Source organism: Lampetra fluviatilis, chromosome 59 (genome assembly GCF_964198595.1).
Source record: "Lampetra fluviatilis chromosome 59, kcLamFluv1.1, whole genome shotgun sequence".
Lineage (NCBI taxonomy): Eukaryota > Metazoa > Chordata > Hyperoartia > Petromyzontiformes > Petromyzontidae > Lampetra > Lampetra fluviatilis.
Window position 1 is genome coordinate 7,130,852 of NC_136333.1, and position 19,016 is coordinate 7,149,867.

The 19,016-nt window shown below is 49.3% G+C and overlaps 1 protein-coding gene across 1 annotated transcript in view; it reads right to left on the minus strand.

Moving 5' to 3' along the window:
* LOC144950743 (uncharacterized) overlaps positions 1–18,797 on the minus strand; it is a 151,866-nt gene extending 133,069 nt beyond the window's left edge. Inside the window, exons 1-2 of the mRNA XM_078880815.1 lie at positions 18,696–18,797; positions 598–1,461 (exon numbers count right to left, since the gene is read on the minus strand). Of these exons, the coding sequence (XP_078736941.1) occupies positions 598–1,461; positions 18,696–18,737 (906 nt within the window). The 5' untranslated portion in view covers positions 18,738–18,797. The remainder of the gene's footprint in view (positions 1–597; positions 1,462–18,695) is intronic.
* Between the last annotated feature and the right edge of the window lie 219 nt (positions 18,798–19,016).

Here is a 19,016-nt window from a genome sequence, read left to right on the forward strand (position 1 = left end):
CACTTTTTCTGGTGGAACAGACACAGACCGGGATTGGTGCAGGGACATGGGGGCAGAGGGCGGGTGAAGTACAAATTAGCTTTTATTTTGTACGGATAAAATAAATAGGGTTCTACTTACCGCGGTGCAGCTGCGTCGTTTGTACAAATTATCCGGAGATTAAATTACGATCCGCCAAAGAAGAAGGGGGCAACGAGTGAAACGTTCCGAGTGATTTTTCTGCGCCGGTTTGATTTTCGCCCCGGCGGTTAAAACAAAACAAAAACTTTCGGAACTTTCACCCCGGCAGGTGAAATCGCGGGGTGGAAGCTGTCGGGATTGTCGCGTGCTGCTGTGCGAGGGGCTGTGGCACAAATTCTAGTAACGATCCTCCCACCACACACACGCACACGCGCATCTGTGCGCGTGTCCACGTGCGCACGCCTGGACACGCAAATACGCACGGATGCACGGACGCACACCGACACCACACAGACACTACCCGCAACTCCGATCGGCACGCCCGGCTACGTGGGGCGCGAAAGAAAGTTCGACACGCGCGACGTACGCCACGCACGCGCACGGACACGCGCACAACGCCGGTGCCAGCGCGGGTACCTGCTTGAACTGCTCCTCATAGGTCCAGTCTTGGGCCTGCGACGGCTGGGGCCCCTCCGCTCCGGGCGACAGCGGCTGCCCGCCGCCTCCGCCGGCCTCGAACGCCAAGTGCCGCGCCACCGACCCTCCGGCCGCGGCCACCGACCCGCCGAGCCCCCCGCCGGCCAGGTGCAGCGCCAGCCCCGCCGGCGGCGGCTTGGACGCGGGCGGCCCCGCCGCGGGCCCGGGCCCGCCCGGCGAGCGTCGCTCGTAGTCGCCCTCCTCCATCGCGTCGTCCCCGTCGTCCTCCCCCTCGTCGTCCCCCGGGTCCTCCTCCTCGTCCTCCTCCTCCGCGTCCTCCCCCGGGTCCTCCTCCTCGTCCTCCTCGTCGTAGTCGCTGGCCCCGCGCCGGCCCGGGTGCCCGTGCCGCAGCGGGTGGTAGCGCTCGTACCCCGAGAACTCGGAGGGCGCGCCCGGCACCGAATCGGCGTCGCTGTCGCCGCCGCCGTCGTCGCCGCCGCCGTCGCCGCGCGGGCGATGCCGAGCGACGGCGCTCCCGGACCTCGAGCCTCCGGCGCCGCCGGACGCGACGGCCGCTGCGGCCGCGCTGAGCGCGGCGGCGCGCAGAGCGGCGTACTGCTGCTGCTGCTGCTGGTAAAGGTGCTGGTGCTGCTGGTGCTGCTGCTGCTGCGCTTCTCGGATGTCCCTGTCGCGCAGGCGCTCGCGCTCGCGCTCCTCCATCTCGAGGCGCGCCTGCTGCTGCCGCTGGAGGTTCTCCATGACGGCCTCCAGCTTCATGCCGTGGTTGGCGGCTGCCGCGGCGGCGAGGTGGGAGCCCCCGGCGCCCGCGATCATGCCCAGGCCGCCCGACGAGGCGAGGGCCTGCTGCGAGGGTGCGTGCGCGCGTGTGCATGTGCGGGGGGGGGAGGTGGCGGAAGAGTTGGTGGGGTGGGTAGAGAACGAGGAAGGGGAAGGATGGAGAGGAGTGATAATAAAGGAGGGGAGGAGAGGGAAAAAAACGAGGGGTCATAGGTGGATAGAGGATGAGGGATAGGGGATTGAAAGTGTGCGAGGTAGAGGAGGAGAGGGAGAGACGGAAGAAATTAACGGGGAACAGCCGGGATGAGGATGATGGAGAGGAAAACGGAACAAAGGTCGACCAAGAGAGCAGATGAAAGGAGGAACAGAGAGAGAGAGGCAGGAGATACAAAGAGAGAGAAAATGAGAGTGCTCGCAAGAGGAAGTGGGTGGAGAGTTAAAATGAATAGCGGTGTGAGAGTGTCACAGCCATGCGGACAAGCGGAGCGAGGTGGCGGCGGGTGGGGGGGGCACGCGAGAGGGAAATTAAAAACGGGAACAGCAGAAATGAAGATTGAGACACGGAAACAGGAAGAGATGGGGGGGGGAACCACGCAAGAAACTCGCGGGGGACGAAGCGATGAGGTCCAAGGAGTGAGAGAGAGATAACGAGGTGGAGACGGTGAGGATGAGCCAACGGCAGAGGAGGAGGAGGATAACGGCGGGAGGTTCGTGACGAGGGTAGTTGGGGGTGGGTGGGAAGTTCGCGCACAGAAACACACGGAGAGGGCATCCCGTTAACATCACAGCCACAGCGCTTCGAGCTGCAGCAGCAGCGGTAGCAGCAGCACCCAGGTTTAATGGTCTCGGTGGCTAAGAGATGTTAACTACCTCGCCTGGTATGCAGGAGGTCGCGGGTTCGATCCCGACCCTGACGCCTGCTGCTGTGTATTTGGGGTTTGCGTGTCTCTATCTGCTCATGGTCGCGTGGATTTTTCCCCTCCACATTTAGAATCGACATAACGCGCGTTTCGATTATTTGGCTGCTATAATTTTACACGCGATAAGCCACTTGGTCGAGTTATCACTTGTGATAGCCAGATCGCTTCTGAAAAAAAGAGCTATACAGCTGAGTGGTACAACAGAAAAAATACTTTAGAAAATATAAAAATGTTTTAAATAAGATGGTGGTGGTGGTGGGGTCCACGGTTCGGAGGTCAAGGTTCTATTCAACACCCGAATGTTTTTGGCTCATCGTTCCGTGGTGAAGTATGGTCATACAACCGCCCATGACCAACGCAGTACATGGGGGAGGGCTTCATCCAGCAGTGAACTGGACGCAGAGCTGCGTATTATTCTTACTGTAATATCGTATTAATTACTGACGCTAAAGGTGCACGAAACCTCACCGTGATACAATTAAGTTCTGTTTAACACACACCATCAACACACTGAAGGGTCGGCTCACTTAATAACACGGCTTGCCAGTTTGCACTATTATTATTGCAGTAATTATGACGACTCCACCCTCCTAGGTGCACATCACGAATGATTAAGGGTAGAGGGCGCACTGCGGTACAGTTTATAATTGCCGAGCGCGATGACGGTGCCAATTGCTTATGTAATTATCATGACGTCGCTGCACTGATACATCTCAACGCAAAGCAGAGGGCTAATCGATGATCAGACAACTCAGCGATCCGCTCCACTCACTCACCGGCGGTCAGTCACCTCCTTGTGACTCTTCTATTGCTACTACTACCACTACCACCGTGGTCACCCTTCCCGTGCATTTCAACTCATCGGATTCCTCCGAAGATTCGGTCTACCAGACAGACACCGACTGTTTTGTCTCAGCCGTACCGTGTTCAACCACCACCACCACCGCCACACTGCAGGTCACAACACACTCACCTCACTCATCCACACACACACACATTTACCCACACTCCGAAACTCTCACTCACGAATTCACTCACTCAGCGGCCACACCGCAGCTTTCTATCCCAAGCTCTCACGATAACCTTCAACTCAACCTCGAGGAACGGCACGGACGGCACAAACCCAGCACTCGCACGGTGCGCCAGACAGGTGCTCAATTAAACTGGAACTCTCCCCACGCCCCCCCCCCCGACGCGTGTACATTTAGCGCGGTGCGTCCGGGGCGGTGACCCCGCGGGCAGCGGTAGCTTTGTTTTATACCGCCCGTTCGTAGGGGTTCGTGGTTCGGGCCCTGGCTACCACTACGGGGGGCGGGGGCATCCACTGTAAAAATATGACGGCGCATTCCGCTTCGCGGTGGAGCTCAGAGAGTTCCCGTGGCGCCGTTGCCGTTGTGGGAAAGGGGTCAGGTCATTGTGAGGGTGCCACGGTGGCTAGGAGATGTTAACTCGCTCGCCTGGTATGCCGGCCTTGAGTTCGATCCCGACTTCTGCTGTATATTTGGAGTTTGCGTGTCTCTCGCTCTCTCGCTCTCTCTCTCTCCCCGTGGTCGCGTGGATTTTTCTGCGGGTCCTCCGGTTTTTCCCCTCCGCGTTAAGACTAAGCTAAAAATTTCCCTGCGACGATAAGCCACTTCGTTGAGCCATCATTTGTGATAGCCAGGGCGTTTCTTGAAAAAGAGATATGGCTCAGTGGGCCTTACCTGGTGAAATAAAAATAGTTGATCGTTTTTAAAAGAGTTTATGGCTTTACGAAGCGCGCCAGCGACACGCACGGTGCCCAAATCTTCTCCGAATCGTGAGAAAAATGACCCTAAAATGACTCTGGCCGTCGGACAAACGAGTCGTCGGCGCGTCGTAACTTGGCGGGAACCTCTTTGAAGAGGAGTCTTGGGACTCGTCGAAGCCGACGTGGCTTAAGCGAACGTCGCTGGGCATCATTAGCTAATGGGACACTGTGTGGTTAAGTTTCAGTGATTGCGGAACGCCCGTGAGATGGGGCCAGAAGCCTTAATTATGATGATCGCAAATTACCCCACCGTGAGACCCACCTCGCAAGCCCACCTCCGAGCAACGGCTCGCCTCATTAAGCTACATTAGCCGCGCTCAAATTGGATATTAATTATATCTATAGACACACATCGGGATCTCACGGTTTAAAGTGCGATACCAAAACACAGTATGTAAAGTCAGGATGTATTCATACATAATACAGGGTTTGTTTGGGGTTAGATCAAGTAAATATATAAATGTGTCGTTAAAGCCGCCACCACCAGCCGACACAGCCAATTAGTAAGGATTGTCACGTAAACAGAACGTGGCCAATTCGTTACTAGTACAGCACACCGGTGTGTTGGAGAGCAAATCCACTACAACATTTTCAATCTCTCCAAGAAACCGGTGTGCTGTACTAGTAACGAATTGGCCACGTTCTGTTTACGTGACGAACCTTACTAATTGGCTGTGTCTGGTGGTAGCGGCGGGTTTAACGACACATTTATATTTTACGCGATCTGACCCAAAAAAAACCTGTATTATGGACGATAATGATCGCGAAAGTCTACGCGTTAAACTCGGCATGTATTTCTTGCGCTCTCTAGCCCTGCCCCAAAGCGTGATTCCAGTCAATATTTAAACTGTAGCTTATTAATGCCGTCTTGGCAGAAGCCAGGGATCCTTTGAAATTCCCACAAAATTGCACAAAACTGGATTTCGGCGAAGCGGGTTCTACCTGTGGAGCGTTGGCTCGGCGGATAGCGCACTCCGCAATGTTCAATTCCCGGTCACGGTGTAACATCAGCGGCAAACAGAGTTGCCACCGCGTCCGAGAATTGGCATCCGTGTTTGGATGGCAGTAATTGGTTTACATTATGAGACCTCCTTTACCAGTGGCAAAATATAGTAATAGATTTTTACCCTTTCAACTGGTACAAAAACTGACACCTTTATACAAGGCATCATGTTTGCAATAACCGCAACACAAGCAGTCAAAATGCAAACAAAAAGACGCCTTTTGGCGTCATCTGGTCCAACACCAATGGAGACTAGGCTCTATGAAAACCTGTCTCGGGTGTGGACCAATCAACTTCAAGGACAGTGCATATCATTATCATCATCAGAGCTGTTTCTTTTTGTTTACATTTTGACTGCTTGTGTTGTGGTTATTGCAAACATGATGCCTTGTATAAAGGTGTCAGTTTTTGTACCAGTTGAAAGGGTAAAAACCTATTACTAGGAATTGGTTTGTGCCGAGATCTGGCAAACCGTGCCCGGCATTGCTGTGCTGAACTTAATTTGTAGATCACACACTCAGAAATGCGGCCGAGTTAGGTCCACTGTGGGAAAAGGTGGCAATCCTTGCGGCAAGTGATATCAGAACCAGCCTTAGTCTTTCTCTCTTCCCCATTCGCCAACCAGCGGCGACGAGGCATGGTGAAGTAATGGTCGAAACAACCCTGTGACCGATAACCGCTGGAGAGCGACCTTCCCTATGCTACGATTGAGAAAAGATGGAACTATTTTTTTGTGGACAATTTTTATTTTATTGGGGAGTTCAAACACGTAGGCATGCGAGTTACACACTGACAAAGACAACGATTTCCCCTACCCCACATAGCTTTAAACACCCTTGTGGGGCAAGTCTTGTTCGCGAGTACCGATGAAGGCCAGACTCGCACCCTAGCAGCGATGTTTACACATCTCACCAGGTACTCATTTGAGGCCGAGTCGACCTAGGGGGGAGGCCCAGGACCCGCAAGGTTCGTAGCGCAACGCGCTAAACCACTGGACCGCCTCTCCCCGTTCACACGCACACGCACGAATATGCACATCCCTATCTATGCACAACGAATCCACGATATAAATAGACGGCATGATCTACATCAGCAGACGAGAGACCATGTGCTATCAGCCGTGCAGTGGCGCCACCACTTTAAGCTTCCGGTCAGACCGTGAACCCCTTGTCCAAAAAAAAACCATCACCACATATATTAAGTTTCTCAACACTCTGGGCATCTAATTAGGCTGAGTGGGTTTATATATATAATGAGCTGTTACCATAATTGGACACGGGGGGTGGGGGGGGGATTTATAGAAATCAAGACTTGCAGCAATGCATTTACCACATTGAGACACTTTAGCATGGAAGCAAAGGTTCGATTCCATAATCCAGGCTTGTTGTAAATCGATTGGCAAGCTTCGGAGCGCACGGCAAACAGCGGTTAAAACAACAGCTCAAGTTATTGTTTTTTTTTAAATTCCCACACCTGGCACACAACAGAGGTCGCAACCGGGTACCCGATACCCGTACCCTACCCGATACCCGGCTACCCGTACCCGGCCGGGTACGGGTACGGGTAGCCGTTTGCGACCCTGGTGCGGCCGGGTACGGGTACGCCGTGAGTCACTGGTGAGTAACCGTTTGTCACTCATTTCGGGTAGGGTACGGGTACGGAGCGGCTACCCGTACCCGGCCGGGTACGGGTACCCATTTGCGACCCTAGTGCGGCCGGGTACGGGTAAGGAATCAAGACCCGTTTGCGACCTCTGGCACACAATATAATTATTAATCGTTATACAGATGGGTACAGCCGCAGATGAGCGCAATCTGCAGGCTCCGTGTGCGACGTTGGTCAAGTGTGGGTGGTGCATTCCGAGGGGGGAAGAGTAGGCCTATACAAGCTACCACTCCTCCTTATAATGGAACCTCTTCCGCCAGCAGGGACGTGAGCAAGGCATTGCAGGGTTGCGCTTTTGTCCCTTCGTTGCCGGATCATAATCGTTGCTTGTTACGTAAACACGAGTATAGGCCCGGCCACCTCGCACGCAAATGCGTTCCCCGTTTTTTTTGGTCTGCAGTGGATGAAAAATGCGACCGATAAGACGTTCATTTATGGGCATGCGTTCGTGTGCGTTGCGCGCATACATCGGTCCCAATTGCACGCATAAAGCACGGTACCGTAAAATCGATCAAATAATGTAACTTTAAAACAAATATGCAACACATGAGACGCGATTAATTACAACGCGATTTTATATAAATCGTAAATGTAGTGTGTAAGATGACTGTCCTGTAAATAGTTTTTTTTATTAAAGGTTAAAGGCGCAGCCCTGCAATTACCCACACACGCCACCGCCGGTGGAAGGCGTCTCCAGTACCCCTCCTGGAAGGGCAATTCGGCCTACTCTTCCACACTGGCATCGACTTCTGTGAAGACGTGGAAGTACACGCACTTTGCCCTACCACCAAACGCAACCTGCCCCGTCGTTCGACCTAACCGTGATGCCCCCCCCCCCCCCCCATTGCTTCAACTGCCGCGCCCTCGGAGATCGAATGGTGAACCTGGCCGATGAGCGGGTACTGCAAACACGAAATGTGTGAATGAATTGCTGCCCCCCCCCCCCCCCTTTGCAAGCTTTCAGAACGCGTTCTGAGATCTTATCCGCTTGTGTGCCTATCTACCATTGTTGAGCGAGTGGGTGTCAGAACTGGGGAGACAAAGGCGGCCGGGCGTGGTGCTGGCCACCCACCTCCCCCCCCACGTGTACCATTCCGTATACTCGCTGACCAGCACTTGCCCCAAACGGTCCATTGAGGCTACACGGGGGACCTTTATCTATGCGCGTGGGTGCGCGTGCGTGCTTGTGTGTATTTATCGCTTGCGTGGCATTCATGTGATGAGTTACATTGTTGGAACCCCCCCACGACCCCTCCTCTATATCTCCCCACCAATGCAAGCCACACACACCCACGTTTGTAACTGCATTCACTTTGGTCACGCACATGCCGAGCGGCGATTATCATTACAATGTTTCAGCAACACACAGACACACACCGAGTTTGATTTCTGTGACCACCCACCCCACTGAACCCCCACCACCCCCTATAGCTGGTGTTTAATAACACATTAAAATATACACGTATTTATTGGGTAATTTAGTTTTTGCCCGTGTCATCTGTCTGTGTGTGTGTGCGCGCCAGAATATGACGAATATCCAAACCGGTCCTGGGGCCTCCCCCCACCCTGCCACTAGGTTGACTCGGCCTCAAATGAGTAACCTGGTGCTGTGTGTAGTAAACATCGCCACTAGGGGAGACAAAGGCGGCCGGGCGTGGTGCTTTCCACCCACATCCCTCGTGTGCCCCAACAGTCCGTTGCAGGCGATACCCGGGGAATCTTTATCTTTGTGAGAATCAGAATTTTGGATGGGATTATTCCTGTCAAGTGTGTACCGTGTGCCCGACTGTGTAATTGCGTGCGTTTGTGTAATTGTGTCAGTGTGTGCGTGTGTCACTGTGGTGGTGTCATATCGGTGCGGGCAATTGATTCAGTTTGTGTCTCAATGCAGGGCAGTGCATGTCAGTGGGTTTGTGCAATTGTGTCACCTAAACAGCTTTTGTTCGGCCGGATCGAGGGGGCTAAACGGGCACGGCACGGGCTAGAGAGGAGATGGAGTGATGTGGTACAGGAGGACGTGGAGCTGAGTGGACTTGCCGATGACCGGTACCAGCGATGGGTGTCAAGATCGGCCTCTGTGGAGGAGGCTCGTGAAGGACGCTACTGGGCAGTGGGAGGCAGTCGCCCTCCAACAACAACGGAGGGGGGAGGAGCGACGCTCACAACAACGGGCGGAGCGCCGGGTAGCTAAAGCACAGCAAGTTGGCACAGTAGGGGGCACAGGTGGTGCATCAGTCAGTCATCTCGGTCATCTCAGTCAGTCGACCTGTGGCACCTGCTGGGTCTGCCCCGTGACCTCCTGCCAGCGGGCGTTCGACACTTCACATGGCCTCAAGATGCACCTAGCCTGGCACAAGCGTCGTGGTGACGTCACCGCCACTTAGTGGCGAATGGCGGTGGTTGTTGTTGTGATTGTGTCGGTGTGTGTGTGTGTGTCACTGTGGTAGTGTTATATCGGCGTGTGCAATTGATTCAGTTTCTGTGTCAATGCAGGGCAGTGCACGTCAGTGCGTTTGTGTAATTGTGTCACGTGTGCTTCAGTGTGTGGGTAGTGGTTCTATCTGTGTTGACGTGCCAGTGTGAATTTTGAGGAGCGGTGGCGCAGTTGTTAGCTCACGGCGCTCACGAAGCCGGTAAGCCGAGTTGGATTCCAGCTCATGGCCAACAGTGACTGAAATCCCAACGGGTCTTGGGCCGCCCCTAGGTCGACTCGGCCTTAAATAATTACCTTGGACGGTCTGTGAACATCACCACGTGTGCAGTGCAGACCTTTAATAGGGGATTTCGAACAGCACTTGACCCACGCCTGTAAAAGCCTATATGGGTGATCTTTGTAAATGTACACACGTGTGTGTGTGTGTACGTGGATGTGAGCGGTAGTGTAACGTGTAGCACGCAACACTACGTACTCAAAGACCCAGGTTCGATTCCCGCTCACGGCCACCAACGCCAGGTGACGATTATCTGAACCGGTCCTGGGCCTCTCCTAGGTCGACTCGGCCTCAAATGGGTACCTGGCGCGGTGTATAAAAACATCCTGACTGGGGAGACAAAGGGGGCCGGGCATGGTGCTGGCCACCCACCCCCTCGTGTGCCGTTCCGGTCTTCATAGGTGCTCGCTAACAGCACTTGCCCCAACAGTCTGTTAAGGCTACACGGGTGGGGGAGGGTTCTTTGTGTTTTTTTTTATGTGTGTGCACCAATGTGTATGTGTGTGTGTCTAACATCGTGGTGCATTCACATTCAAACAGCGGAAATGTCCTTTCCTGTGCACTTCCACTCACGACATACCCGGACACACAGAGGTCCACATGCAGCACAATACGATGACGCCATTGTCTGCTGATGTGTAATACCCCGTGTAGCCTTTTGCCAATAATACACACTGCTGGATGATTTGACCATACTTCACCATGCTGAACAACATTGGAGGAGTGGGTGGGTGGGGTGAGGGTTAGAGGGCGTGAGAAACCAAGATAGTTCTTCTTGGTTCTTTCGGTAAAGTCACGTGTTTTATTAAAAAATAAAACATGTTTTATTATTTTATTACTTCCCTTCTACGTGACTTTACCGAAAGAACCAAGAAGATGAATCCCTGCAGTCACGAAAGCTTTAAATCGAAATTTAAACCAAGATAGGTTCAGAAAAAAAATTGCCACTGATGTTAAGCCGTGGCCGAGATTCGAATTCAGAGGCCCGAGTTCGTAACGCAATGTTGCTAACCACTGCGCCACCACTCCACCCAAAGGTGTATTAACTCACGTAATCTGCCTTTGTGTACACATATCCAGTGTACAATACTGTATATGTGCACACATCTAAAACGTACGTACGCGCTACGTACAATGTTACTAACAACACACGCGAAAAAAAATGTATATTCAGAATATAACACACACCACAAATTCGCACACATCACAGGCGAAGGAGCGGTGGTGCAGTGGTTTAACGCACTGTGCGATTGAAACCGACCACTTGAGTTCAGTTCCGAGCCAGTGGCTAACATCAGAGGGTGAGTAATGTCCATTTAAAAAATAAATGACCAGCGTGGTGAAGTATGGTCGAACACGGCAGGGGGTGGAGATTTTCATCCAGCAGTGGAAGAATGATCGAGGGACTGGCTGTAAAAGAATGATTATTAGAATATAGATATTTTTTTATTGTTTATAAATTAAACGTAAACACCGGCATCCTGGACTTGTATACTCGAAACACAATTATTCCTTATAACATATACACACGCGCATTATACCAATGGTCAACATCGTTCGTCCAAGCTAAACATCCTCAAACCATGTGCCTAAATATAGTCATTATTCAACATCTACATTTCATCGCGAGGCGATGACCTTAACATAAGGTGATATGGGGGGGAAATTAAGTTTTGCATTGCAGATGTAATCCTCCAGATTCATAAAACGAGCCCACAATAACCCAGACCCACACCCACCCACCAATAGTTCAAAGCAAACGTTTTGAACTATTGGTGCGTCTTATAATCCGGTAGCTGTTGAGTATTTGTAAATGAGACAAGATTGGGAAGACACTATGAGACCTCGTTTACCAGTGGCAAAATATAGTAATAGGTTTTTTCCCTTTCAACTGGTACAAAAACTGACACCTTTATACAAGGCATCATGTTTTCAATAACCACAACACAAGCAGTCAAAATGCAAACAAAAAGAAAGAAAGAACTCTGATGATGATAAGGACAGTGCATATCATTATCATCATCAGAGTTGTTTCTTTTTGTTTACATTTTGACTGCTTGTGTTGTGGTTATTGCAAACATGATGCCTTATATAAAGGTGTCAGTTTTTGTACCAGTTGAAAGGGTAAAAACCTATTGCTATAAGATTGGGAAGACTATGATGGGGCGTCTTATCATCAGGAACAGGAGACCCAATAGCGTTGGACGAGTACTGTTAGCGATCTCCTTCGATTCGGGAGGAGGAAAGTCATGTTGCACAACAATATGCACCCCCCACCACCCCAACCCGGCCGCCTTTGTCTCCCCCATATCCGATGCTCACACAATACACCAAGTACTACCCATCTTCTTGGTTCTTTCGGTAAAGTCACGTAGAAGGGAAATAATAAAATAATAAAAATCAAACATAATAAAATCATTCTCACGACGTTTCGGCCACAACGCAAGCAGCCGTCATCAGGTGAAGAACAGGGCTGTCGGAAAGACAGCGTCTGCAGTCACAAAAGCTTTACATCGAAAAGTACTACCCAGTTAAGGTTGAGTCGACCTAGGGGAGACGCGGGAATAGGTTCCGATACCATATACCGCACACATACAAACAAAAAAAAGTTTTGCATTTCGGAAGAGCGGAGGCGCAGTGGTTAGCGCACCACCATACCAACCCGGGCCTTAACCCGAGTTCAATTCCCGGCCACGACCAGTACCGGGTGGATGACTGAACCGGTCCCAACTACCCCTGCACCCCACCGCTTTCGTGAACCCGCACTGACCAGCGTGGTGAAGTATGGTCAAGCAAACCCACATGGAACCCACGTGGCCTTCATCCAGCAGTGGATCGGCAACACAGTCCGTGACCGTCTGTGTTCGAGTGCGAGCACCTCAACACCAACCTTGCAATTCATACCTTTGCCCAAGTCGCAAAACCTACCGACTTAACCAACCCATATATTTACCTATCTGCTTTCTTACATATATGGGACCTAATCTGCATTCATACATCCCTACCTATACCCACCTATCATCTGCCTTCTTACCTATACCTACCTACTTACTTAGATACTTACACCTGCAACTTTACCCACCTACCTGTCTTATTTATGTTTATACCTACCTGAGTTCATATCTGTACCCACCGACCCCACAACCTCTGTACACTTATAAGCCCGTGTTGCTTACCTAACCCTGGCCATATATATAGATCTATGTGCCATCTACAGGTGACATTAGCAGTTTGCATTGGGAGGGGGAAGGTGAACCCAGCAGGATTAAGACTTCTGGTGGACTTTGCGTGACATGTTCGGGCGACGACAACCACTAGATTAATATTTGGAGTTTGGATTTAAGGATTGGAGGGGTCAAATGGGAGAGTTGTGAGGGTGTCGTCGTGATGATGACACTACGAAAAGGGGGTGCAAGCAAGAAGACCCCCCCTGGCATCACGCCACGCTGGCCGAAGGGTGTTTTGGCCTACTCTTCCACGTTACGCGATATAGCGATGCATTAAGCCCGAATTATAAGGATTATTGTAACACCCCCCCAAGCTTTTTTGTTATAGTACGGGGGGGGGGGGGGGGAGAGAGTCTTATAACCCAGAGAATACGAACACAAAATCACATCCCGTTTATAAATCCACTGCTAGATTTTTGACCACCTCCAGAATCAGTGTGTCAATCGGTCTGCCGAGGAGGGTAAGTTATTTGGGCATACTTCACCACGGGGAAAGGTAGCCCAAGACCCGTTTTTAAAACATCACTCGGATTTTGTCTTTTGTTTACGTCCCTTCCATCCGTGGCCTGGAATCGAATTCAGATTCGTGAGTTCGCAACGCAGTGCGCTAACCACTGCGCCACCGCTCCCCCCCTCCAACACACTACACACAGACTGTGGATAACAGATTGCCTTTGACTCGTAACTTGGCAGGCCTCGGACTAAAATAAAAACAATAAAAATAGAGGACCAACCACAAACACGGCTCGAACCGAGTATCGCGCTAAACTTATTAAGACTTTTGTTGTTTTAACAGCGAGGCTAGTCGTTCGTGAACAGAGTAATTCGCCGGAGTGTGACGGCGAAGTCGATAAAAAGCAGGGCTCAGAGAAAAAAAACAAAGATTGGGCGAGAAAAGTTTAGCTAAATATTCTTACAGAGCCTCGGTAAATCTTATTAATTCACATCAATTTTACGAACGTCATTTATACACAAATATAGTTTCGACGTTTCGACCGACTGTTCTTAAGAGACAAAACGATCCATGTATAACACACACTCGTTAGTAGTACAGTATAGCAAATACGGCTTCGGCAAATTTTATACCAGACTTACAAAGACGTTAAATCACATCAATGTTGTAAACGTCGTTCTAAAAACATATTTTCGACGTTTCGACCCACTGGCCTTTAGAGATACAAACGATACATCGTGTGTATAAAACATTCTAAAACACGTGGCAATTGTGCGAGGTGTCACAGCAGCGGTTAGCAACGTGGGACCCCCAAGACCACCACCTAAGTTCAAATCCCATCCGTGGCTAACAAATCCGGTGGTGAGTGACAATTCGAGAACCAGCGTGGTGAAGTATGGTCAAGCAATCCCCCATGGCATGGCATAGGGGATTGGTCATCCAGCAGTGGATTGAGGGAATTAAAAAAACCGATCAGAACCATAAAGCAATCAATGAAAACCCAACAATGTCTATGGCTATTTGGGGGTAAACGTTGCTATTGATGGTAAAAGTCTTCAAAAGGAGAGGAAGAGAAGCTTTGACATGGGGTTAGATGTTGAGTTTAGTGTTACGACGAAGCCACAGTTAGTAAGACTAAGAAGATTGTGAGCGGAGTTTTGTTGGTACTATTATTGGCAGATATTAGGGTTAGTTTGCGGGGGGGACTCTGTGGTTAGTGTTTAAGCGGGGGTCGTTCCGACCGCTAAAATAATCGATTATTCGGTCGTGGCTTTTACTGCCTTGGCAAGAGTGCGGAACAATGCAAAATGAACACAAATACTTGAAGACATTCGTGGACGAAAAGGCCTTTTCCTCGAAACGTCGCCAGTCATGTCATTTTACTTTTTAAGAGTGTTGAAGTTAGTGAACCTACTATTAGTTGGCTGTTCTGATAGTTGGGTGTTATGATAGAATTGTGTTCTACGTGGCTAACGACATGATTGTGTAACCATCTCATATGTACAAATACTCGGAACATCACACACTAACTAATGTACACGCACACTACTCACACTAAATATGCCGCAACTACACGCTTTATTTTGCTTACAAATATTAAACGAATTATAAAAACGTACCTCTCAAATCACTTTTTGTTACCGAACCACGGAGCTTAAAATGTGTAAGCGGTTGTCGTAATAAAAGCGTTCTAAAATATATTACATGTATTCTCATCTTCGTCGTCGTCTTAATAAGAAGAGGGAGCGGTGGCGCAGCGGTTAGCGCACTTGCTGAATTGTTAACCCGGCAAAAGTCTCGGGTTCGATTCCCAGACACGGGGATAAACGTGGGTGGACTATTGACATTCGAACTCCCTTCTAAAGGTCCCAACCACGAATGTTCACCGATCCAAAAGTGTCAGGGGGAGGGCATTTCATCCAGCAGTGGATTTGACACGTGGGATACGTGGGCCAAAAACTCCGTGTACGGCAACACAAGCAACATACGAAACACATAAACTTAAGGGCATTTGCTTAATGCATTTCAAGGCGCATTATAATCGTTTAAATATTACAAAGCTTAAACATTGCAACGCAAGAAAAGCGGACTTGATCCTATACACAACACACGCAAAATGTTGAAGTTATTAAGCTTATCGCTGGGTGTAAGGACGATAGTTTATGCTTTAGATGTGCGAACACACGCTTGTTATACACTACAAATGATAAGATTGTGAGTTAACATTATGTAAACTCTGTACACACACTATATGAACCTTAAAGTTTGAACTATTACGTGGCTGATAGCGTTTAAAACTTGTATCACTTTAAAACACAAATAATTAAAGTGCTTATAACATTAAAAATATCTTACAAACATTCTAAAAACTATTGCTACCTTAATGTAAGATCTATCACGTAGCTTAACACATAACTTATACACACATCGACTGTTACACGCTTAAAAATATACACAATCTAATGTTAAATAGCTTATAAATAGTGTAAAAGCTGTATCACTTACTTTAGAGACACAATGCTTTTAGCCACACACAAATCTAACATCTCTAATGATTTAAAACAACGCAAGAACGATTACACACTTTCCCACACTATTATTAATCTAATACAAAGTCGTCTAATATCTATCACAAGGCTAATAAACCACACACAGCTTATACACAATTTTAATTATCACAACTTACAACTCAATAACCATCACGCATCTTACGTTCTGAAAACTCTTACTTACGTTGCTTTAATAAAGTATAACAAGCAACTATTATACAAACTGCAAATTAACAACTTACACTGGCTAATGCATCACATACATTAAACATAACAACTCTTAACTTACACTATCATTACACAATAAGTTATAAGAACCACAGCAACGTACACACACACATTACGTTCTGTATTAACAAAGATTACATCACTTTTTACATGCGCACATTGCAAGCGATATCTCATAGTTCTTAATACATCTCATAGTTCATATATCTCACAGCTTGGACATTACATCTCATAGCTAATCTATCTCTTAGCTGATCTATCTCATAGTTTAGACGTTACGTGTATGATGTGTAGACCTAAACGCTACATCACCCCAGTAAGTAAAACAAATTGTTAGAAGTTCAGACCCAAGGCAACAACGTCCACAACAAACGCTACACAACATTACACAATTTAAAAGTGTCCCATAGCTAAAGACACACATACATTGTACGAAACCACTGTGTTTAAAAAGACTCATTACTAATCTTAAACACATTACTGGGCAGTGAAATGACTCAACTCTTTACACGCAGACACACAAGCTTGTGTATAAGTGGGTATACACATTACAAGCTTGTGTATACGTTATTATACACAAGCTTGTGTATAAGTGATTATACACGTCACAAGCTTGTGTATAAGTGGTTACACACATCACAGGCGTTGTGTGTGTGTATATATACAGAACACATTACATCATAATACGCACAGTGCACATCACAGCTACCAACACACACACACACACGTGTGTGTACCACATCACACACACGCACACGTGTGTAACACATCACACACACACACGCACACGTGTGTCTACCACATCCCATCACGTACATGTAACTACATATGGCACACACACACACAATGTACGCAAACGTGGGATACATCACACACAACGATGAATGCCGTATTGCACCGCGTCCCATGCACACCCCACGTTATACACACACACACACACGTGTGGTACACACACGTGCACACACACACACGTGTGGTACACACACACACGTGCAACCACGCCCGGCCGCCTTTGTCTCCCTTACCCCCCCCCCCCCCCCCAGGAATGTTGGCCGCGTTTTCTCGTTCGCAGTGCGCTCACCACTCGCGCCACCGCTCCTACCCCCCCCCCCCGGCCCCCCCAAAACAACATACAACGGACATGGCACACACACATACTACATGCAAGCACACGCATGTTACAGGATATGCTGTACACGGCGTAGCGTGCATTGTGCAGGCCACTCTCGGCTCTGTTACACACAGACGTGTAGTACACACACTATACACAGACGTGTAGTACACACACTATACACAGACGTGTAGTACACACACTATACACAGACGTGTAGTACACACACTATACACACACGTGTAGTACACACACTATACACAGACGTGTAGTACACACACTATACACAGACGTGTAGTACACACACTATACACAGACGTGTAGTACACACACTATACACAGACGTGTAGTACACACACTATACACACACGTGTAGTACACACACTATACACAGACGTGTAGTACACACACTATACACAGACGTGTAGTACACACACTATACACAGACGTGTAGTACACACACTATACACAGACGTGTAGTACACACACTATACACAGACGTGTAGTACACACACTATACACAGACGTGTAGTACACACACTATACACAGACGTGTAGTACACACACTATACACACACGTGTAGTACACACACTATACACAGACGTATAGTACACACACTATACACAGACGTGTAGTACACACACTATACACAGACGTGTAGTACACACACTATACACACGTATAGTACACACACTATACACACGTATAGTACACACACTATACACACGTATAGTACACACACTATACACACGTATAGTACACACACTATACACACACGTATAGTACACACACTATACACACACACGTATAGTACACCCACTATACACACACACACGTATAGTACACCCACTATACACACACGTATAGTACACCCACTATACACACACACGTATAGTACACATACTATACACACACACGTATAGTACACATACTATACACACACGAATGTACAATGGTATATACACACATACACACATACTCGTATATAAGTGTACATTGACGTATATGCACACTCATGTACACAGACACACATACAACTACCCATAGGTACGCGTAGGGCACCACACGTGTTCACAAATACACAATAGAACCCATAGACACATAATACACACACACAATACAGACACACACTTACACAACACCACACGTGTACACAAACACACACACAACAGAACACACAGACACATAGACACACACGTACGGCGATACTGCGAGCATCATCCACCGTTGCTACAAACCCCACCACAACTATTACCACCACAGCTACCACCACCACCACTGACCCACTACCACCACCACCAAACCTACCACTACCACCACCAAACCTACCACTACCACCACCAAACCTACCACTACCACCACCACCAAAGCTACCACTACTACCACCACCAAAGCTACTACCACTGACCCACTACCACTACCACCACCACTGACACACTACTACCACCACCACCAAAGCTACCACTACTACCACTGACCCACCACCACCAAGTCCGATGGGGGGGGGGGGTGCTTAGTGGCGTTTTGGCAGCCGGCCGGCCTCGGCTACCCAACCGCAGCCTCGCCCGCTCGGGGTGTTTCTCTCCGTGACCATCCGCTGTCGTCGCTTTCAAATCCCATCAAAAGTCCAACACACACTCACCAGCGCCGACTTGGTGTCCAGGCCGTTAGCACTATCCACCATGATTGTCGTCGTGTGACTGAGATGGCGCGACCCCTTGGCTATCAAATCCCGATATTTTCACATCAATCCACCCCCCGCCCCCCCCATCCACACGCCCCGAAGCGCCGCCACCACCACCACCACTACCAGCGGTAAGCGGCACCGGTACCACCCCCGTCGAACGCCGACGTTGGGCGCTCCCTCCGCATCCTATTGCTGGCTACGAAGCCCTCCCCCACCACCCCCACCACCCCCACCTCCATCCCCCATCACCCCCACCTCCATCCCATCCCCCCCACC